This window comes from Spermophilus citellus (genome assembly GCF_964194105.1).
Source record: "Spermophilus citellus genome assembly, chromosome: 3".
Lineage (NCBI taxonomy): Eukaryota > Metazoa > Chordata > Mammalia > Rodentia > Sciuridae > Spermophilus > Spermophilus citellus.
In genome coordinates this window covers 115,969,582-115,994,028 of record NC_138184.1, presented here as the reverse complement: position 1 = coordinate 115,994,028, position 24,447 = coordinate 115,969,582, and the positions used below count along the sequence as shown (strand labels likewise).

The window sequence follows — 24,447 nt, the reverse complement described above, 5'->3', positions numbered from 1 at the left end:
CCCTTACACTTTGAAGTTCTTTTCCCTCCCTGATTCCCCAGTTAGGTTGCCTCTCTCCCTACTTCTGTTCCCACCAAACACCTTTCTGAGAGCCAGTTGCAGATCTCTTCTTCTCCTTCCAATAATTGTATCCAATCCCCCGAACTCAGTTTACAGTAGTGGGAATGAGGCCCAGGACAGCTGGCTGCCCTCGAGTCCCTAAGCAGTAGACCAGAAGGCAGATAGGTCTCCTGACTCCAGCCAGGCCTCACTTGCCTCCTGAATCTGCCAAAAGCATGTTCTATACCAGGCAACACCCCAAACTATACAAGCAAGGAAAAGCCCCATTAGATGCCAATCCAGTATGGGGCTCAGCAAAAACTGCCTTCCCCACCACAGGGGCCAGCAGGGGCCAATCCAAGCACCAATCTTTCTTAAAATCTAGATACTCTCTCTTGGCCCCAAGCATGTGGCACTTAGCCCATGCATGATGTACTGGACCATCTCAGGGACACATCCTGTCTTTACCACTGGCCCATAAAGGCCACCCCTAACAATCTCAAGAGAAGGCTGGCAATGATTCTGTGAGCAATATTCAGAAAATATCAAGCCCCATATCTATCAACCCTCTTCAGGAAAAAGAGGTCATTAGGGCTGGAACTCAGATAAGCAAAGCAAGGTCAGATACACCTTGCAATATCTGAAACCTATTGAAGATTTCCTCACCTTCCTACCCCAAAATGCAGTAACAAGGCAGTCCATAAGGAAGAGGCCAGGACTGCTTACAACCATAAGGAGAAGAAAGTATTAAGGCATTTCTTTTTTTTTTTTCTTACTATTTTTCAGATCCAAAGTCTAATAGACAAACTGAAACTTCCTGACACAAATCATATTTTAGTTGGGTGCAATGACATTTGCCTGTGAACCCAGCTGCTTAGGAGGCTAAAAAAGGAGGATCACAAGTTCAAAGCCAGCCTGGGCAACTTAGCAAGACTCTGTCTCAAACTAAAAAAATAAAAAAGATTAGGGATGTGGCTCAATTCACTATGTAAGTAGTAGGGCTAAATGAAGGTGCTCCCTTCTTTTGGAGTAACTACATTCCCAGGATCATAAGTACACAGACCTCATTTGCATAACATTCTATACCTGCAAGGGCAGGTGTTAGTTCAATGATTTTCTGTAAAATCACCCTGGTCTAAAGGGAAGAGTCCACAGAAGGGTTGGTAAACAAGCCCACATGAAAGCCCCAGGAAAGGCCCAGGCTTAAAAGCTGTTAGTTTCAAGTTGCTGCCCATTCCCAGAAAGCAAGTTTCCTGCAGGCAGCAACAAAGAGCTAAGACCAGAAAGGGCTTCAAAACTTTGGAAAGAAATTCAAAAAATCAAAAAAGCTTCTTCACACAAGCATATCTAAAAACTCACCTAAGACACTAAGCCCCCACCTGGGTACCAATGGTCTCCACTAGGCCAGAAGCTTCATCGTGGCTCCCCCTCAACACATGCAGATAAAACTAATCACCAATTTTAAAAACCTAAACTGAAAGCACAGGTCCTATAGCTTTATTATCAATGCAGGCTTTCCTTCCTTTAACAAAAACAAATTTCATTCAATGGATCACATATCCAGCTAAGCCCAGGGAGAGCCAAGACAGAAAGGACTCTGCTTCTGCTCCCAGTTTTGACAGCCAAAGGGGAAGGATAGAGACATGCTGCACATGACACGGGGCAAACTGATGCTCCCTGAAATCATTAGAAATGTAAACTTCACCACATACAGGCCCAGTTGTACTAATTCAGCCCTCTTGGACTTCTTTCTTTCTTCTAAACTTTGCTAATTAGTGACACCCACACATTCCCTTCAAAAGAGCTTTGCATGCTGCCCAACACTGCTTTAAAACGTTTCCTAGACATAACTCTTATCCACAGCATGGCCAGCATGCACTGTGCACCAAGGACAAAAGGATGCCCAGGAGAGGGTAAGAAAATATAGAGGGCTATTTAGGGTCCTTAGAGAGGAAAGCTGGGCTTCACTCACTTCATTCTCAATAAAATGAGACAGAGATGAACTGCAGCCATGCTGCCTTGTCATTTTTGCATTCTTCTGAACAATCTTCCAATCAGTTTTTTTTAGCTGATCAGAAGCTACTTCTAATGTGAAACCAAACATGCCATTTTAAAAAAGCATGGACCAGGCACAGTGGTGCACGGCAGCGTGTAATCCCAGGGGATGGGGAGGCTGAGACTGGAGGATCACAAGTTCAAAGCCAGCCTCAGCAATAGCAAGGTGCTGGGGATGTGGTTCAGTGGTTGAGAGCCCCCGAATTCAATCCTTGGTACTTCCCCCAAAAAAATAAAAGAAAGCATGGAATCAGGTGTGGGGGCACACACCTGTAATCCCAGTAACTGGGGAAGGTAAGGCAGGAGGATCATAAGTTCAAAGTCAGCCTCAGCAACTTATTAAGACCTTGTCTGAAAATAAAAAATAAAAAAAGGAATGAGAATGTAGTTCAGTGGTAAACTACCTCTGGACTGAAAGAAAGAAAATGAGAAAAAAAACCGAAGTTGAATGTAAGTAGTTGACCCCTGTGGTCCCTCCAAAAGGAGCCAAATTAAATGAAAACACTATTTTCACAGTTCAAAAGCAGTAAGAGCATCATCTTAGCATCAAATCAACTGCATATTTAGAGAAAAACTTCCCACTGAAAACCCAAGAGAAATGACATAGCTAGAAATGATCTTAAATCTGTTTTAGAGAAAGGCTTATTTGGTTCTCCCCATCATCACCACTGGTTTTTTTGTTGTTGTTTGTTTTTTGTTTGTTTGTTTGTTTGGTTTGGTTTGGTTTGGTTTTTTGGTACTGGGGATTGAACCCAGGATTTAACTTTACCTCTGGGCTACATCCCCAGACCTTTTTATTTTTTGAGACAGGATCTCTCTAAGTTGCTTAGGGCCTCACTAAGTTGCTGAAGCTGGCTTTGAACTTGCGATCTTCCTGCCTCAGCCTCATGCAACCACTCCCAGTTTTACTTGGGTTCTTAAGTATACAAAGACAACAATTGCCTTTCAATTGTGTCTTTTGTTCTAGATTAAATAAGTTATCAATCAATTCAACAAGTATAAGTACTCTAGATTATGTACTATGAGCACAGAGAAAAATTCTACTACACAACCAACCCCACTGCTTGCAAAGCTATTGGGGGGGGGGGGGGGTAGAGAATGTGACTCATGTTTCAGTATAGCCAAAGACTGAGACAATGCAACTCTGCAGAGAAAAAAGCTACAGTGCCAGTAATTAAGTCTGAATATGGTGCTGGGTTGGAAAAACAAATCAAAGCAAAATCTTATCAACAAATCCTCACAGAACTAGACCATGAGAAGGCACGGACACCATCTGGGCACTGTGGGGAACAAAACGGTCACCACCTGCTCCTTTGGCAAGTTGATAGTACATTCTCAAGGACCATAAAGTTCTCATGTGGAAGAGACCAAAAAAATTAGGGGAAATTAGATAAGATTAAAATAATAGTTGAAGGATAGCACAAGGCCATACAAGATAAATTGTTAAATGGAGTATATAGCTGTGCTATTTGGCACCTTGCGGTTTTATGTGAAAATGACTCCAGGAAATCTTTCTCCAGGTGGCAATTAACATTTTAGCTTAAATTCCCCCAAGAAGGAAAATGGAAAATTCGGGGAGGAGAGGGGAATCTGTGTGATTCAGTAACTCCACTTGGCACAAAATAAGCAAGCATTCAGTACATATCCACTAAAACAAAGTATATAAAACTCCCAGCCACTGGCTCTGTCCTGGGTTCCCACTAAGCATCAGCACGTCTCTCCACTGTAGCTGCCAAGCTGTCTTCTTTATTTTTTTTTTTTATTGGTTGTTCACAACATTACAAAGCTCTTGACATATCATATTTCATACATTAGATTGAAGTGGGTTATGAACTCCCATTTTTACCCCAAATGCAGATTGCAGAATCACATCGGTTACACATCCACAATTTTACCTAATGCCATATTAGTAACTGTTGTATTCTGCTACCTTTCCTATCCCCTACTATCCCCCCTCCCCTCCCCTCCCATCTTCTCTCTCTACCCCATCTACTGTAATTCATTTCTCTCCTTGTTTATTTTCCCATTCCCCTCACAACCTCTTATATGTAATTTTGTATACCAATGAGGGCAAGCTGTCTTCTAACGAACAATTTACCTGTCTTCCCACAGGACTATGAACTCCTTGATGATGATAATTTGGTAATAGCAACAGCCACTGATACTAACATACATTAAACATTTAATGTAGATCTTACATATATTATGTCACTTCATCTTAAAAAATGCTTTGGAGGTACAAGCGATGTGACCCATGCTACAGATGAGGAAAGAGAAATTCACCAAGTTTGGGTGAATTTCTGGCCAAGGTCACACAGCTGGCAGTGGCAAAGATGGCAAATATAGGCCTGTCTAGTACCAGGGCTGTGCTCTCCACCCTGCGCCCCTTGCATGGCAAGAGCCTAATCAGTTCTGAACTCTCAGAATACAACACACAGAAGATTTTAGCCTCAAGAGGGCTTCTAGCTGTGAGAGATTAGCAGACCACCACTGGATTACCTTCCTCACACTACTTATTGTGAGGATGCACACACAGTCCTCCAATTACTGGCTGCACTTTGGTGTCCTCATGTACCAAGACAGGGGTGGGGAGATGGGGGCTTCTTATCACTCTTAATCCTCCCAAGGATCTAGTGAGACAAACAGTATAAAGTTCCAAGGACAGTGTCTAACACACAGTATTCATTCATTCAAATATTTCATCAATCACCTATGTGACCTTCAGCCCTGCAAGGCTTCCAAGTAGTAGAAGGCAAAGCAAGCAATAATGGGGGGTTGGGGGTATTGTCATGAAATGTTCTGGGCTCCTGCCTGCCAGGGCCAGGTAAGTAACAGCAGTTCAATAACTGTTTCACAAGCAGAATATTTACTCTGAGCCCAGGCTAAAGAAATCACTGTCCTCTGTTCTATCATTTGTTTTGATTGGTAAAAAGTTTCCTTCTTTTTCCTTATTGGTTTAATAAATCTACATTGCAGCTCTGTTTTTCCCATCCCTGAGACTAAAGTCTTTGATTTTCTATTTCTTTTAGCCAAGAAGTCCGGCAGAGCCAAACAGGGCAAGCCTATAATGATCAAGAGAGAGTTCTGTCCATCTGGATGTCCTGCCCCAGTTACGACAGAATCTGCTGAAGCTACACTGTAAGTCATAACTTGCAGAGGCCCGGATAACAGAAGCAAGGACAGAATACCACAACACTGCCTGGCCATCTATAAAGAGTCACTTCCACACACACTGCCCAGGTCTCTACACTGGTCTGAAAACTTTCGGATCAGTCAGAAAGTAGATTCCTGAGCCAAATCTGAAGAGAACTTAGACTCTAAAAAGTCAAGGGATGAATAGAAGAAAGTGAAGGGATGAACAGAAGCCCCTTAAGCAATCTCAGGCAGGCAGGATGATGGAGAGAGGTGGCCTTTACCAAGGAGGCAAAACGAAGGGTCAACTTCATGTGTGTGTGAATGCAGCCAAAGAGCCTTCGCCAAAGCTGCAAAGGAAACAAAAATAAACTAACAGGATAAAAGGAAGGCTGTTGCATGAGGAAGAACTTTTGCTCCAGTTTTAAAAAGAGAGAGAGAGAAAAGAAAAAGAAAGCACACACTGAAATGATCTAAAGCTGCCTATAAATATTTGGGAACATCAAAGGCGGTCCTGTTAAATTAAAAATGCTGTCACACAGATAGGAACTCGCCTCTAGCACTGCCAGCTTCAACATGTGAGCCTGTGATCTGAGGAGCGAAGGCTCAGCTCCTCGAGAAATCTGATTCACTAAAGAAAAAAGTGAACAAGCAGTTGAGTTTTAATAAGGGCATTAAATACCTTAGGAATGAGCTAATTAGAGTTTAACTCTTTCAAGATTGTCCGAGCTCTTAAGAATGCTGTAAAGTAGGCTCTCTCCAGAATCTAGTTAAATCAGCCTCAAAACCTGCAATGTGAAAGAAAAATACTAAAATAGCACCTTAGAACTTCAAAGCCGATAAATCCCAACAAGTCAACTTAGACTTAAAGGCAGAGGCCACATGAAGAAGAGGAAGGAAGAGGTTAACCAAGAAATGTTTTCTGAGGTGCGGTTAGGTTGCTTGCTTATTTGGAGGCCTTTTTTTTTTTCTAGTTTAGATAAGAATAAACTCACTTTCTAATCCCAGATTTGTTCTACCCTGTGAGTTGCCCTTTGCCCCAACACACTCTGAGGAGAAACGCAGGGCATGGGGTAGGAAGTCCTACTGACCTCGCTCACAAGCCATACAAGAAATTATGGCTGAGCCTCCCAGATACACTCAAGGTCACTAACAGAAGTCACCCGAAAAAAGTTTTCTTTGCACACATTCTGACTCAGAATCCCAAGGAAACCAAGATGAATTCTCAGCCAGGAAAGTTCCATCAGGACAGCAAACACTCTTTTGTGCTGAAGGAGGAAGATGCAGAGCCCCATGGAGAAAAGTATACACACACCTTCACAGAAAGAGCATCTATTTCCATCACCCGGTTTCAGGAATGTGAGAGAAGGAGGTAGACAGCGATGGAAATCACCTTCTCCATTCAAGGAGAGGAATGCACAGCCCAGTCTTGGTGGAAGGGGAATGGGGAGGGGTAAAAAAAAAAAAAGACCCACAATGCACTCCAATCATTCCCATTTTTAGAAAAAGTCAATGTGTCTAATTTGGTGTGTGGGGGGGTAAGATTAATAAAGTATTTGCTTTGGCAAAATTGCATACTGGATTAAACTAAGCGCTGAAGTCATTTGTGCTTGCCATATAATTAGGCCCCCAGAGCGTGGCCTTAGTGTATCACAGCATTCCACATACCCTGGCCAGATCCAGAGGCGCAATCAACCACCCTGCTTTCCGTCAGAGCAGCCTTACCCAAACACAGGCCATGTGGTTCAGCAACAACAGACAGCAAGCCTAGAAGCACATGAGACTCATAATTCCCATCCAGCTGAGCATGTGCATGTGTCTGTGTGCACATGCCCAAGTGACAAAGCTTGAGGCTTGGCGGTGATCTAACTGCAGACAGGAGGGATGAGCAGGTAAGTTTCATCGAAGCACCACTCCCAGGACACAGAGAAGAGAGAGGGGACTGGGAGTCAGGGAGGAACAAACAGCCTGGGCCTCTCTCTGAGGAGCCCATGGATCCCTCACCAGGGCAGAAGGAACACAGCTACAAGCAAGATGGCATTGAACATGTTTTTTAAAAAAAAGATTCCCATGGTATTATCACTCTCAAAGAGTGGTAACCTGGAAAAGCTACGACTAGAATAAAACTTTTCAACCATCTGGAAACCACAACTTAAATGTTAGGTATATGTGGGGAACATCACGAAATTATGTATGTTCTTTTTCTTCATCCCATCCTGACTAAACACCAATTGCATGCTGAGTAATCTTTGCAGCAAGTCTAGGAAGGGTTTATCTCCATGGTACAGATGAAGAATCTGAGATCCAGAGGCAAAGCCGCGTTTCCACAGCAGGTAACTGGCAGTGTCAGTCTGACTCCACTCTGCTGCCTCTCCCATCATCAAAGGAAACCCAGAAGGACTTCTCTCTTCAGTGCTTACAACATGCTTTAAGGAACCTGGCAAACACTGTGTATCTGCAATGCAAAATTGAAAACTACCGCTCCTAATTAGCCATGCCAAAGCTTCATGACACAAGAAAGTGTCCTCCCGAATCCAGCTGGCTTTTAAAAGGTGTAGTTATAAGAACTAAAGAGAATTTGTACACAAATCAGGTTATAGTTCAAAAGTTAACTTGAAAGTTGGTGACTAGGGCCAATCGTGGTGGTGCACACCTATAATCCCAGCGGCTCAAGAGGTAGGAAGATCGAGTTCAAAGGCGGCCTCAGCAACAGCGAGGCCCTAAGCAACTCAGTGAGATCCTGTCTCTCAAAAAAATACAAAATAGGGCTGGGATGGGGCTCAGTGGTCAAGCGCCCCTGACTTTAATCTCTGGGCCCCACACCAAAAAAAAGAGAGAATTGGTGATTAGGAATATATTTGTATTTTTTCCCAAAAGGATCACCCATTAAACTATAAGTTACCAAAAGTTTCAGAACTGCATACTCCAGTCAACCGACCTTCAAAGAAGAGAGGTTGTGGCTGGAGTTGTGCTTCAGTGATGAAGCACTTGCCTAGCATATGTGAGGCACTGGGTTCGATTCTCAGCACCGCAAACAAATAAATAAAATAAAGGTCCATCAACAACTAAAAAATATTTAAAAAGAGAGAGAGAGAGAGAGAGAAAAGAGAGCTAGCACCAAGTAGATAAGCAGCCAGCCAAAGTAGATGCCGAGAACCACATACTCAATTCCTGACATCCCCTTGGTCTCTCTATTTCCTAACTTTACACACAATTCTATGGCTCCCTGATTTTCTAGGAAGGGACCTCAGAAATGAGAAGCAGCAAACCAGATTGCTGCAGGGGAAGCACTGGAGAAAAAGGAACCATTTATAGACAGGGGCCTCATGGGTCAACAGGGAGAAGGAGGAGAACCTTACGGCACCATCTCCCACACTTCAGAACACTAGGGAGTGCTATTCACCTCTGCTCTCAGCCTACAGCCACAAACAGAAATCAGTATCCTAAGGAAAGAACAGCTTTTCATACTTTGCACAAATAGGCCCTTTGGTCTGAAGTGGGGAAGTGTTAACAGATTAAGACATGAACCCTGCCCTAAAGGAGGTTACATTCTAGTAGAGAATATCAAAGTTGACTCCCAGTCAACAAGCGAAAATTACATTTGCGATTAGCCTCCCTCTTCTGAAACAGAAACTTTTCCTTTGGTTTTTTGGGTGATGAGGTTTGAGGACAAGCCCTCTACCAGACTATATAAGCTATTGAACCTGGTCAGTGTGAGCCTTCAGTGGCTCAGGTCTCCTTCTATAAAGAAGTGACATAGCACAATGGATGGCACCTCCAAGTCCATCCCACTCTACCTTCTGGGATCCCATCTGGCTTACTAGGCCTGATCAATTCCCCTTCTGACAGTTCACTGCAGAATACCAAGCACTGCAGAATAATCATGCAAGACAACATTGCAAAGGGCACTGAGGTGGGATGCTAAGCACACGGCCCTCCTCTCCTCATCTCAATTCTACTCGCCAAAGTTTGAAAGCAGGGCCCAAGATCCCACTTACAGATGATGGCACCCATGATCATGGTCTTTGCTGATATACAAGAATAGGAAAACAAGCAAAGACTATCATATTCTTGGAAGATGGGAAAAAAAGAAGGAAATGAAAATAAGGAGACAGGAAAAAGTCCCCCATCCACTCTTCCTCCTGGTCTATTCCTTCTCCCTTCTCCAATCAGACATCACTAAGTCAGAGTTACCAGAGGGCAAGGGATGTTGGCAGGGTTTGTAATGTTAAGAGCCAAGATTCCCTCTTTACAGTATGTAGGAAAGACACACACAAAAAGCCCACCAAATAAGTTCCACAGGCTTGCAAAAGGACAATTAAAACAGTCTCGCCAAAGAAAATTAATCATTAAGAAAAGCAATTAATGCTATCCAGTATGCAATAAAAATTCTAGGCTTTTCTACAATATCTTTCTTGCAGAGGCACTTCTAGGGAATAATTCCACTTGGAATATTCAAAACTATTCTGTCCCATCTCATGGTTGTTTCACAGCCCCCACCCCCTTCCAAAAACAAGGTTGGCATGACAACCAAGGCACCAGTCATCGTGGTCCCTAACCACATCCGCTGGGGCTTGGCATGCTGAGACGTGTGCCAACTCTGTTGTCTGTAGGGCACTCCTGGCCACAGCACACGCAAGCTATAATCAAGTCAGAAACCACCACATTCGTATAGAACTCAGTTGAACATAAATATTCATTAAATGTGAAAACCTATGGTGATGCAATGTTGAGACTGCAAATTTAAACACAAGAGTCAGGAAATGCAAAAATTACCATTGCCACTGGAACTCGAAATCACCCACATGGCACATTTAATGCCACAAGCTAGTTTATATGTGTCCTAGAGATTTAAACCTAATAACATCAAAACTTCAAAACTACATATTACCTACTCATTTGGCTTAGAATGAGGGTGACATTTATTGATGGCCACTGGAACATTTCCAGAGTGAACACGCCATGAAAAGGCAGTCATAAAAACCCTCTAGTACAAGTAAAACACAATACATCACAGATAGACTCTGGAATATTCCTGGAGGTCCCCATGCCCATGCAATTGACACTGTCCCACAAAAACAACAACAGTAACCGAAAAGTAAAAACCTCAATGCTAACATGTACAACTAAGCAATAATTTAATAATTTCCTAAATGCTTACTGTTGGCCCAGCAGAGCAGAAAATCAAATGTCACTAATTTGAAATCTAAAATTCTTTCATGCATAGCCTGCTGAACTCTTTAGAAATACTACTGTAGTACTTTAAATTTCTGCTTCCCACTTAGCACTTAAACACAAGATCAAGACCCATGCCAGAGCTTCCAAAGGGAGAAGAAAACCTTAAGGGAAAGTGACACCAAATATTATACATACTTAAATAAAACACATCCCTAAAGTCTACAGTCAGGCTGTGATGTCACCTTCTCCAGCACTCTCAGAACATACCCAGGCAGTCACACAGCAGGCTGGAAGGAGTTAGTGGGTGTCATTTCCTCACCCGACCTCTCTTCCCCAGACCTCCAAAAGAGCACAGGCAAGGTGAAGTTATTTTGAGAGTCTGGTCCATCCTGACTCTTTGGAATAGCCCTAGGACACACCCATGTCTGAAAACTGCTTGTGAATAGTTGCTACAATCATAAAGTTCTTCCTCAAAAAGCCCAGTCTTTTTCTGGACACACTAGCATCCCCCTCGCTATGCTATCCTGAAGCATAATGCTCTAAAAGCACTTAAATATCTGAGAATTTTTACATGCAAGGCAATAGAAAGATGGAGTGCTCTGGCTCAGAGGAACATACTGGTGGAACAAGAAAATGCTTGATGGGAATGGCTAGAAATTTGGCTGCACGTGGGAAAACTGGAAAAGGGTAAAAGAGAAAGCAAAAATGGCATTCAGGAATGTTGGGGTGCAGTAATATATTTCCGCAGAAGGGCAACCAAAATGGAAAGCACAGAGGGAGGAAAAACTGAGACCCATTCAGGGAACAAGGGCAGGAATACACAGGCCCAAGTCCCAGAGGCAACAATGAAAAAGACTGAAGAGCCCGCCAGCCTCTTAGCTCAGTAGTAAACAACAAGACGTCACAAAAGATTCTGATTAAGGGACTGGTATGATCAGAGGTTAATTCAGAAAGATGAATCTGGTGGGAAAGAAGAGATGATGGGAATAGAGAAGGGAAAAAGCTTGGGCAACAGCAGGCATGAAGAAGTAAGGTCAGCAAGAGGTAAAGAAAGCCAAGTATCATCATGAGAACACCACCATTCCCCTTTGACTTAGCCACAAGCTAACTTGATTTAAATTTTGAAATAGTTTGCAAGTCAGCTTGCAACATTCTTTATGTGCCATTAGCAGTCAGCTCACTACCTACTCCAAGACTGAGGCACTTTCAGAAAAGATGTCACATCTTCAGGTACACTGTTATATTACAAAAATCACATAAAGGAGCTGAATTCACAATGTCAAATGCATTTAAGGAAAAATATACAATCAGGTACAAAGAAAAGCATTTGGTGTCAAGCATGGGACAAAGCTTGGCAACCAGGACCACCTAAATGGCAGACAGCCTTCTTTCTGGGCAGAATGTACTCCCAGGTGAGAAAACAAACCAAGATGATACAACTAAAAGTACATCACGGACTAAAGCACCAGGTTCATGGAAGATTTTATAGAACACAACCATAAAGTGAAATGCTGCTCTAGAAAGAATACATCAGAATCCCTTAGACCTGAGTTTTAATGCCAATTTCTCTTGTGACCAATGGCAGGAGGCACCGGCCCACAGTTACCTCACTGTGAGAGCAAAATTGTGCCATTTTCAAGGTGCCCTTCATCTCAAAGAGTAACTCTCCTAATTAAAAGCATGGAACAAAAAGAAAGAAGGGACAAAGATCCTAATGAAGGCGCAGGACATGAGACTTCAGCCTTCAAGAAATCCAAGAGAAAATAAAAGCACCCACACCAATGTAAGAGCACTTTGATCACATCAGGGCCAATACAACCTTAACCAGCAGAATAACTTGAGACCCCTGGCCCCCCCCCCCCATGGACATCTGACATGAAGGAGAGAAAGGAGAGAAGGGAGTCGTGCAAAGTGCAACCTGAAGGAGTTCAACATTGGAACTTTCAGAAATAGCAAGGATGGCAAACTTAAATGCCTACAGGAATCAGGCACTGGTGAATTTAATTATGAAGTAAGCTGGGTGATGGTATAGGGACTCACAACCTGGAGAGCTCACGCCCCATCTGAAGTAGGGTGCAGTTACTCTACTACAGCAGGCTGTTACCACATGGGGACCTAATGTTGCCAGATCTTCTAATTTTTCAACATGTTAATTTGCATGTAAAATTTCTAGATATTTAACGGGATTGGAACAAAATACCTAGAAGCTGTTTTTAGCCCACAGGCTTGCCCATTAGATGTACCCCTCAGAGTCTGGCGCTTGGCTCTATTTGTATCTATACCCACCAAGAACTGACAGTGTCACTTTGAATTCAAGTCCGGATTCATTTGGTCTTTCCCAACCCAGGGTGTTCATAAGCCTTATAGGAAAGAGGCAGGGCAGAGAACAGCAAATGCAGTAGCACCCTCCTGGGCAACAATCTGCTGCCACGGATCTACAGACAGCACAATGGTCTGGGCCACAATGTCTCCTCTAGGCCTCCAAGCAATGTCATCTGCCTAGACAGCTACCACACCCCTGCCCAGAGCACAGGGGCAACCTGCTGCTCCTGAAATGTGCTCAGAGACACCTACAGGGAAGTAGCTGGATATGCAAGGTACCTACATAGAACTAGCCATAACTCAGATCTCATGACAGAGGAAAAAAAAAAAAAACAGGATTAGTGCTGGGCTCAATGGCACATGCCTGAAATCCCCAGGGGCTCAGGAGGCTGAGGCAGGAGGATCGAGATTCTGAAGCCAGCATCAGCAATTTAGCAAGATCCCGTCTCAAAACTTAAAAACGGTTTGGGGATGTGGCCCAGTGGTTAAGCATCCTTGGGTTCAATCCCTGTTATTAAAAAAAAAAAAAAAAAAAAAAAAAAAAAAAAAAAAAAAAGCCAGGATTCCACTATTTACTAAAAAGCAGGAATATATAGGCTTTCACTTTATGACTTTGTTATTTTTCTGCTGTTATTTAGATTTTTTTTAAGAATGACACACTATCCATTGTGAATGGGGTACGCTGAGATACAGGTATGCTCATCTAGAACGACCTTTCTACAGAGCAATCTGACTGTAAGTAGCAAGAATCTTAAAAATGTTTATACTGGACTGGGGCTGGGGCTGAGTGGTAGAGCACTTGCCTAGCATATGGGAGGCCCTGGGTTCAATCCTCAGCACCACATAAAAATATAAAGGTATGGGCTGGGGATGTGGCTCAAGTGGGAGCGCGCTCGCCTAGCATGCGTGAGGCACTGGGTTCGATTCTCAGCACCACATAAATGTGAAATAAAGATACTGTGTCCACCTAAAAACTAAAGAAATAAATATTTTAAAATATATATATATAAAGGTATTGCATCCATCTACAACTAAAAATATTTTTAGATGTTTATATTTATGACCCTAATTCTAAAAATCCCATGATAATAATCAAGGGATACAGAAAGCAGCAAGGAGATATAGCTCAGTAGAGTGCTTTCCTAGCATGTGGGAGAACCTGGGTTCCAGTCCCAGCACAGAAAAAGGAAAATAAAGAAAAAAAAATAAAAAAGAAAGAAAGGTTGTTCCTCATAACACTACTTCTAATAACAGAAAATAAGAACATATTACACAGTCACTAAAAATGTTTCACAACATTTATTAACAGGAAATACTCAAGATAGACAAAGGGTTATAGGCACTACATGTTTTCCCAGCTTTTTTTAAGATCCCTATAAGCTCATGGGGGAAAAAATTAAAGAGCTTCCAAAACACACAGGTATTAAAAGGTTAACAGAGTTAGGCATAGATAGAGGGAATTTTTTTCATATATTTCTGTATTTCCCAAGTATTCTGTAATAAACCTGTATTACTTGTACATTTTTTTTAAAGTTAGTTACAGATTTTTTTTTAAGATAAAGTTTGGGCCCTGACTATAGGTAATAAAAATTTAATTTATTCTAACATTTTTGCCTAAATCTCACTAAAATACATGTGGGTCCTGAGTCAAGTGGGGCAGTGAACACTGGTTTTAGGGGACCCAAGTTGAAATCCCAGCTCTGTGGCCTCAAGAAGCTTTCTTAGATGCTCAATCTCAGTTTCTTTTATAAACTGAAATTAATTAGGCAGCCCACATTTGTACTGGAGAAATCAGAGAAATAACATCTGTAAGTCACAGCTATATATCATGGATATACAAAAGCAACTTTTCGTCTCAAGAATGTATCCACAGTAGGAATTTGGTGATTGTCTGCTTACAAGTTAGCATACTAAAATTAACTCAAGTTCAAACAGAAATCAAGTTTTAATCAAATTCTTAGTGTTGGATGGAATTTTACATACACTTAGGCTAAGCCATCCTTATTTTTACTTTTTTAGCTTAAAAAATGCAGCAGCTTCTGCCCCAGGAGGCCACAAGTCTTCAACATACATTTTCACATCAAACTTCCAAGAGTCATCAAAGTTTTTTTTTTCCCCACCAAATCAACTCTCACATCCAAACAATCATAATCACACTAGCTGCTGGGAAGAGGAGGAGGATTAATATTAAGTCTTTAGAGTACACATCTTAAGAGTAATAAAAATAAAATGCTCTTCTCTGAACCACAATGGGCCCGGCTGACCTTATTCTTTTCACACTATCATGAGTCAACAGAGCTGCTAAAAGTCAGATTTTAAAACATCTCATTCAGGCTACAAATAGAACAAAGAGACTCCACTCTTTACCTCCTGCCTATTCTGTTTGACAGGTACAAAGGCACATTGGGGTTATCAGCCTTAACCTCAAAGGTAAGTAGAAAGGAGTGGGGGAAAGGCCAAACTGTTCAAATCCACATACTGTGTTGTGACATACAATGGGTTGCCCAGGCCCAAACTCAGTACCAGGACCAGGTTTCCTATTCCAGGGACTTCTCAGTAGCCTTAGTCCCAGTGCAAGTAACAGCTTGGGGTCTGGCTCCCTACCCTCAGCTGCCTGCAGGCAGGTTCTGAGTCTTACTCATCCGGGTTCCCTGCTTCACCCCATTCGGGGTCTGGTGGACAGAGGGCACCACTAAATGTCTGCCAAAGGAAGGAGCAGGGCGATGCACAGTTTTGGGCTCTTAAAGCCTTTTAATCAACAATTAGGAAATGTGCAGCCTATGCAAAGTAAGAAAGGCAATGAACATAGTACATGACCTCTTTGGAGAAAGCCATGCAAACTCCGAATGGCTCTGAAAAGTCAGCCACAGGAAGGAGGTGTGTCTCACACCAGAAATCCCTTTAAATGCCAGAATACTTCAGCTGTTCCAGCTTTCCAATAGCCAAAAACAACGGAAGTGCCATCAAGTGACAGTTGTATACTTCAAGTCACTGGTCCTTCTTTCCAAACTTGGCAGCCTGGCTCTTAGTGGAAAAAACAAGTTGGAATGATCCTTCTGTAATTACAAAAAGAAGAAAGCAAGTTGGAAAGGAAGGAAGGAAATAAATTTCTGTGAGGGTAGGGATTTTTCCCAGTTGATGATATAGACCCACTTCTTGATCAACCATTCACGGTTTAAGCTCAACTTTAAATTCCACCATCAGTTTGATAACCTCATCACAAGAAGTGCCAAGTGAAGCAGTCTTGTGAAAACAGAAATGTCTTAGAATCCAAGGGACCAGAGTTTGAATCTCAGCTCTACTTACTGACATGCTCAATGACTCTGACAAGTGACTTTACCTCTCCACTCAGTTTCCTCATCTGAAAACCTGGTAAATGTCACCTACCTTATCTGTTAAATGAGAGCAGAGCACTACCCAGGGACTGGCACATGGTAAGTAAGTACTTAATCATTAGTAGCTTTTTTTCTTTTGAGACAGGTTCTTATCATATTGCCCAGGCTGAGCTTGAGAGCCTCCTGCCTCAACCTCCTCAGTAGTTGGGACTACAAGTGTATACCAGCTTAATTAACAGCTATTTTTAAAAGTTCTGACAAAGACTGACAGATTCAATTTAAATTAATTAGAGAGGAAAAGCAACCACTTAAACTCAATGTACAATTGAAGAGTGCCTGGCTTTCCTCAACAATCTACCTGATCATAAGGCATGCTTCTGCATCTGCTCTTCCCCAGTACCCTCTGCTCAGATGCAGCCAGGGAGAACAATGCCTGAAGTTGGGGGACCTGAATATTAACCCTGGGTTGTTCCATGTGGCCCTAAGTATGACCTCTCTGGATTTTGGTCATATTATCTAACATATTAAAGGACTACAACTGGTTCTTTTTGCTCATGAAGATTAATTTAAATATCACCTTTGCCTTGAACTATAAATTATAAATCCACATTCTTCAAACTAGGGAAACCGTCATAAGCAAAATTTTTCACTTAGCATATATTCAGATTAATGATGATTTTCTGAATACCAAACCTTTATAATTACTCCCGGGGACACAAGTGATTCAAACATCTTTTTATCCACAGTGTCTGTAGTGTTTTATCTGGAAAAGGTTAACTTGAGACTTTTATAATGCTAGGTATCCTGCCCTGGAATGTGCATACCCCACACAGATCTCTCCATATAACCCAATTTTATAATACCAGTGGGTCTTCTGGAACCAGAGAGAGATATCCTTTCCTTCTAACCAAGCAAACTTGTGGAAATAACCAAAAAGGAAAAGTAACCCTGAAGTTAATCAGCCAAGCCAGACAAAGTTGTTCTCATTAATTAATCAAACCCCATGACACTCAGTGTCTACCTGACGTCCACTCTAAATCCATCATTCATTAAACAAATATCAAGTGTCTGATGAGTAAGTAGCAGGTATGGGAGTCTCAGGGATGGATCCAGGGGTGAATAAAAAAAAATGGAACTACTCCCTTAGAGTTTAGGTCCATGAGGGAAGGTGTGAGGAGCTGCTCTTAAAGCATTTCAATGCCAACAGACACATCACTTAATTTTTCAATGAACTGTGGAAAGGAATACATTCATACTATCCTCCCAAATCCTGCATTCAGATCATCTTTTTGCTCTTTATCTAAATTAAAAAAAATTATTTGACTATTTTTTCACTTTTTTTTTTCCTGACTGGGAAAATCCCGTCAGGAAGGATTATCATTTATCCATGCACATGACTGTGAACACCACAAGAGACTGTGAACACCAGAAGATAGTATCAATGTAGAACAGGGCTCTGGTAAATGTCTATCAAATTAATATGCTCCGTGGAGGCCTAGAAATACACAGCCTTCTTTCCTGCTTCTCTTGCCAGCCTAAGCCCCACATCACCTCACTCAAATTCTTAGTACTGGACTATTCCAGTCCATGACAAGTAGTAGTTCAGACCTTCTCTTTTCCTCCTGGGAGGAGGGTAGCACTTCAGAACCATCCAAGAAGTTTGCATGTCTGCTTAGGAAAACAAAAGTGCCCAATCACAAGAATGTGTGAATAAATTCAGTTTCACAGGACATCTCTGGATATCTGTGACCCTTGGGTTAAGAACTCCTATAGTAGATCGTTAAACATTAGACTTAAATCTGGGGCTGGGGATGTGGCTCAAGCGGTAGCACGCTCCCCTGGCATGCGTGCAGCCTGGGTTCGATCCTCAGCACCACATACAAACGAAGATGTTGTGTCCGCCGAAAACTAAAAAATAAATATTAAAATTGTTTTAAAAAAAATAACAAAATCCTAACAAAGCAAAGTTGTTTATCTGGCAAAAAAAAAAAAAAAAAAAAAAAAGATCAAGGACCCATACAGATCTGGGTTTCGATCCGGGTTTTATCATTTGCTAGCTAGCTGTGTGAGGTTAGAGAATTAAACTTGCCTATCAGTTTCCTCCTCTGTAAAATGGGTTAACAATAGTTGCCAATTCTGAGTTAATGTCAGGATGAGATGACAAACACATGACATGCTTGGCACATTGCCTTGTATACAACACAGGCTCATAAATGGAAGCCATAGATGCCTTCCTTTTAGTCTACAGACTCTACACTTACCTCCCACTCCCAACTTCATCCTTATTCCGAATTATACTAGTAAGTTCCATGAGATCTCAGAGTACAAGACAGAAAATAGGAGACTCTAAGAATTTATAAGGTCACAAAATATAGCCCTAATTCTTCCTCCAAATTAAATGCTTGGCATTAACCCATGAAGGCCCATTTGATAAGACAGTCAGCAATCCCTTCTGTGTAAATCCAGGTCAGCTGTCAGCATGTAATTGTTCTATTAGGCCAAGTCAATTTTTAGAGGCAGGCCTGTTAGTGGAGATGAAAAGAAAGTATTTGATCAAATGCTAACCTGCAAAAACCACACTGACAGGGAAACAGGCAGAGGAATTCGTTTCTTAAAATTATTTCTGTGATACTTTTAGTTTAACAGTGGATATTTAAGGACTTTAACCAGTCTTTTTTTTAATACCTTTATTTTATTTTTATGTGGTGCTGAGGATCGAACCCAGGGCCTCATGTGTGCCAGACGAGCACTCTACCACTGAGCCAGAGACCCAGCCCCTTAATCAGCCTTTTTAATCTACCACCCAGCTCTCCTTCCACCGATAACAGATGAAAAAATTGATTTAGTTCTTAATGTTCCCAGCTTCAAATCTGACCTAGGATCCAGAAAAGTTGATTTTAAAGTTACACAGAATCTATCATTCTGATTCCTTCCACAAATGAATTTCTAAAGCATTTCTAAATATTTGACTTCAAGGGGAAAAAAATGTATTTCCACTTTAAAACAATCTTTCATCTCCAGCAATGCAAATTTTCTTTGTTTGTTTAACCAATCCACATACCACTAGCCAGTGTTTAATCGGGCCTCTTTATTTAACATCATCAACCATGTGGGTTCCATAGCCAAGTCTAAAAGTTTCAGATAATGATCTCATTAACAGCAACAAATTGGCTCAAAGATGAAATATGTATCAATATGTCTAAAAAACCTTTAAAATGCCATGCTTCAGAACTACAGAAGTGTAATTAACTCCTCCAGCTCTCCAAATGCATACTGACACTCCTACATGCAAACAGGCTACAACATTGCATGAATAATACAAATAATTAATGGAATTTCATACCCACATAACTGTATTCACAATATATAAATGTGTATGTACAAATACATATATATACACACATGTATACATACACACATATCTTCACACTGACTATACTGTTGACTTTGGGATAGTTATTTAAGCCTAAAAGTGCACAAGGAAGAACCAATATTCCTGGTGACTAAATCCCAAGGTTTGAATTACAATCTTCTCTCTCTCTCTTACACACACACACACACACACACACACACACACACACACTTCTCCATACCCTAACCCATGCAAATGACTGAAAAAGTACTCTAATTAGAAATAGCTGGGCAAGCCAGACTATGATAAGGTATCTACTGTATAAACACACAGATATTTTCATTGGTATATAATAGGAAAAGAAAAAAATAATAATACAAACCAATTTCTTATCTTAAAATTCTTAAAGGAGAGAAATTTTCAGGTTTTTTTCCCCCTCTTTTTAACCAAGAACAATACTGTTATAGAACCCCACTGGATATTTAAAAAAAAAAAAAAGCAAGGCTATAGTCCTACTATTTAGCTTTCGTTATTGAAAATAAACTGTGAAGATCATAAAACATTAAATGCAAATCACTAAGTATTTTAAGATAGTACATAAAATGTTTTGAAAAGTTCAGAGTACTTAAAAAACATGAATAATCTGAAGCTGAATACCTATTTGTTTTTCCTATTCATTCCTTTTTTTAAATTTTTTTTTTAGTTGTCAATGGACCTTTATTTTATTTATTTATATGTGGTGCTGAGAAGTGAACACAGTGCTTCACACATGCTAGGCAAGCAATCTTCCATTGAGCTACAACCCCAGCCCTCTCACAAAAAAAAAAAAAAAATCACAGCCAGTAGACGGGGATCACAACAATTTCTTCAACTGCATAGTATTCGAAGAATAAAAGCATACCAGCCTTTGTCCACACATAGCCCTAAAAGCCACACTGCACTCCATCAAGGGACACAGTTCAACAAGTTGGCCACCACAATAAAGTTATTAAAGATATCGGATGCACCAAGGAATGGTTGTTCAGATAGCTCAGATAAGCCCACCAATATTATTGCACTTATAAGGGAATTAAGGACACCTATTAGTGTTTGCTTAACAGGTGAACTTATTAAATGCCATTTATGTCATTTTTTCTTAGCAATTGTTGACTTAATTTTTCTTTTTTCTTTTTTTGGCTAAGCTAATGGACTACAAACAATTAGATAAGCACTTCAAAAAGTTTCAAAAGAGAATAAATTCCTTCTGCCAAATTTACACATTATCTCTCTACTCACAAGGATAAAATAGTTACAAATGGTGTGTTTAAACTGCTAATTTTGTATTAAATGGTGAACCCAAGATTATCTCCAAAGCATAGCACTACTCTTAATGGATAGCTAGCCAAACTGCTGTGAATAAAGAGTATAAGTTAAAACGCTGGAGGTAAAAATCAAACTTCAAAAGTCTCCTCAAAAAGTGAAGAACCACGTTAACCCCCCTACCCGACACCCCAGCCTTTGGAAAGCTGTAAATCAAACAATTTCCAAAGCCATCAGGACACAGTGAAAGCCTCAAAGAGAGGCAAGAAGTCACAAGGAACAAGATTTAAGTTCAACTATTCTTGAAGGCTGCAATAGAAATGTTTAGGAATCGTCTGCAAAGCATGCTCTCTAAAGCTTTTATATTAAGAGATGGTAATAATAATATTATAAAGAAAAAAGTTCAACAGTTTTTAAAAACTGTCTGTAGTCACAGAACTCAATCAACGTGTTTTGCCTTCTATTTATCAGATAGAAGTCAGACAAGTCAAGAGCCCTGTAAGGCAATGCTGATTAATCACAGCATAGGTCCATCCTCCCTCTTTGTAAAGGACACACCTCTAAGGAGTCAAGCTGCATGCTTGCAGTCCTATGCGGGCTGGGCTCTGAGTCCGCACCAGAGAAAGGAAGAAGCAATCTACACTCTAGGCAGCTATACAGTCAGTCCGCACACCCCCCTTCTCTTTATAACTCACCCAAGACTAAAGGCCCAAAGTTTAGGCCCTGCAGCGATCCCATCACCCCAAAAGGCTCAAAGACATGCCAACCATTTCAAATCACCCCCACCAGAGGCGCGCCTATTAACAGCCATAAGTGCGCTGGCCCTCTACTAACAAGTTGATAAAATCATGTCCAAGGAAGCGGGAAATCTATCCCGCTAACCACCCGCAGAGACTTCAGCGAAGAGTCCCTCCTTCAAACCGTGGGCACAGTTTAACGCTCCCCCTAGCTAGCTTCCTTTGGAACGCAAACCTCTTTCATTTGCAGTAAGGTGGAGGCCCTGTCAGAAAGCGACCCTGGCTGGCGATTTGCAAGCCTCCACATTAGTCCTTGGCCGAGGGGCGGGCAGGCGGTCTCCCTCCGGTTCAGTGTAATCTGAAGCACTCAGCGACGGCTGCCTTCCACCACCACTGCTGGGCACCCCCGATCCCCACTCCTCCGCCAGGTTTCCTGCCTGCTTGTCCAGAGCCCTGCTGGAAGGGTCAGCACTCAGGTGAGGCTGGCGGCAGGTTGCAAGGAAAGAACCTGATGTTGTGCAGCCCCTCAGACAAACCTGGGCGTTCCGAAAAGGAGCATGCATTGGCTGGAAAGCACAGCCTACGACCTGTAACAAGCCACCAACTCCTCAACACTTGTCTTTCCAAAGTTGGCATTCAACAGGTAGTTCCCGAGACTTCCACCTGAGGCAGACAGAAGTACCCAATGGGCTCCGGGGGCCGCCCGAGAGTGGGTGCCATGCCCAGCGACTCCCTCCCCCACCCCGGACCCTCGGGAGGTCGAGCCCCCACGTGCGCTGGACCCCGCTGCAGTGCCCCGGAGGCCGCGTCCCGCCCGCCCGGGCGGGATGCCGCCGGCCTCCTCGCCGCCCCTCCCGCCCGCCAGTCAGCCAGCCCGCGGCGGGGTCGGCGGGCGCAGCCCCCGGAGCCATCTTGTGGCGGCGGAGGCGCGGGGCCCGGGCGGCGGGCAGCTACCTGCACGATCTCGCCCTCGGCGCTGAGCGTGGCCCCGGCACGCGAGAAGCGGCCCGTGAGGCCGGTGGTGTAGGTGGTGTAGTCGCCACTCGGGCTCGACTCGAACAGCACCACCTCCACGAACGCCGTCTCCTTGGCCCGCGCCGCGCCGGGCCCCGTGGCCGCCAGCAGCAGCCCGAGCAGCAGCGGCAGTGGCGGCGGTGGCGGCAGGCGGGGGCCGCGGGGGCCGCGGGGGCGGCGGCGGCGGCGGCGGCCCGGGGCCCCTGGGCGCCCGCCCGAGCGCGGCCTCATGGTCCTGCGGCGGGAGGGCGCGGAGGGCGGGCGCGGCCGGGCATAGTCGCGGGCCGGCGGAGGACCGAGCTAGGGCGGACGCCTCACAGCCCCATCGCGGCGGCAGCGGCTTTGTGGGTCGCAGGCTCCACTCGGTTCCCCCGGCCGTCGCGCCGCGGCCCTTTCATCTGCTCCACGTGAGGGGTTATCCCCGCCCCGGCAGCGTCGTGACCCGCTCTCCCCTCCCTCCCCGCGCTCGGCCGCAGCCGCGGCTGTTGGGGAGCTCGAAGGCGGGGCGGGTGCGCCTGCGGCGGCGGGAGGCGGAGCCCTGAGGCTGAGCACGCCCCGCCCCGGCCTCCGTCTGCGATCCTCCCCTCATCCTCGCTCCACCCCATCGTCCTCGCTCCGCCCTCTCCAGCCGTCTTGCCCCGCCTCATCACCCTCGCTCCGCCCCCTCTCTCAGTCTTGCTCCTCCCCCCTCGTCCTCACTCCGCCCCCGCCGGCCGCCTCTACCCCGCCCCTTCATCGGCGCTCCGCCCCCTCACCCGCGCTCCGCCTCCACCGCGCTGTCCCTTCAGCGGCCGACATTTCTCCTGGCGGTTGCTACGGTTCGGCGGGAACCGGGACCGCAACCTGCTCCTGGACTATGCACGTTTTGCCTGCGGGCCCCGCGTGTCCTTGTCTAATGCAGGAATTAGAGCCATTCAGACGTGGAAGGCCTCGTCCTTCCCCGGTCCACTGAACCTAAGCCCGAGTTCTAGTAGAGCTGGACGCCACCACCCGGCGCTATATCCCCACCCCCACCTCGGTGATCAAACGGGAAAGGCCTCGGCGGTCGGGGGCTGCTTGCCTCTGCTGTGCCAGGATGTGTCCGTGTAGCTCAGACAGTTCCTTTGCACCAGATGAGTAAGGGCAGGTGGAACAAACTTTGAGGAAGTCATTTGGATTCTCCTGGAGTTATCTTTCTACAGCCCCAAAGACCTAATTGATACACCTCCCTCAAAAGAAGTTCTGAAACCTTGAGGCTCATCTGTGCTGAAGGGTGAAAGAGTCCAACACCTTTACTGCAGATTGATGGCTGCCAGATTAACATACCAACCACACGTGCTCGAGGGCCCCAGGGTTCCCATTCACCAAGAAAAACTTTTTAACTCCCTACTCCTCTTTGAGCAAGCCTTTTCTTTCCTCATCTAATCAATTAGAATCGAAACCCTCCTTCGAAAGACACACATGAAATTCCTACTTCCTCCATCTGTCTTCCTTACCTGACTAGAATGGTTTGTTCAGATATTTGCAAATATTTGGTTAAGATGATCTGCTTCTACTTGATACCACACCCAAAATATTAAAAAGACCAAAAGAAAACTCATTGGGAATTCTCTTGAGTAAACAACTTACCAAGGTTACATTTTAAAAGTAGAAAAAATACTTCAAAATGTGAACTGGAGGGGATGGGTCTGTGGCTGAGCAGTAGCGTACCTGCCTGACATGTGTGAGGCACTAGGTTCGATTCTTTTATAAATGAAATAAAAGTCTATCAACAACTAAAAAAATAATAATAATGTAAACTAGAAAATACACTTGAAAAGATATCCACAAATTTGTTACCACATTTGGATCACCCAGAGCCTCAGCTCAGGAGAGAGGCACCTGGGAAAGTAGACTCTGTGAACAGCGGCCTCTTGGCTTCTCTGAAACCAGACTTCTGATGCTGACTTCTGAGCAGCACCCTCAGTTCTGATTGTCCCATTCTAAACCTCATGGCACCATCTAG

General features: G+C 43.5%; 1 protein-coding gene across 1 annotated transcript in view; it reads right to left on the bottom strand.

Annotated features, from left to right (window-relative positions):
• Nucleotides 1-23,155, bottom strand: part of ZNRF3 (zinc and ring finger 3) — a 148,562-nt gene extending 125,407 nt beyond the window's left edge. The window contains exon 1 of the mRNA XM_081285666.1: nucleotides 22,404-23,155. Within this exon, the coding sequence (XP_081141792.1) occupies nucleotides 22,404-22,694 (291 nt within the window). The 5' untranslated portion in view covers nucleotides 22,695-23,155. The remainder of the gene's footprint in view (nucleotides 1-22,403) is intronic.
• Nucleotides 23,156-24,447: the final 1,292 nt, after the last annotated feature.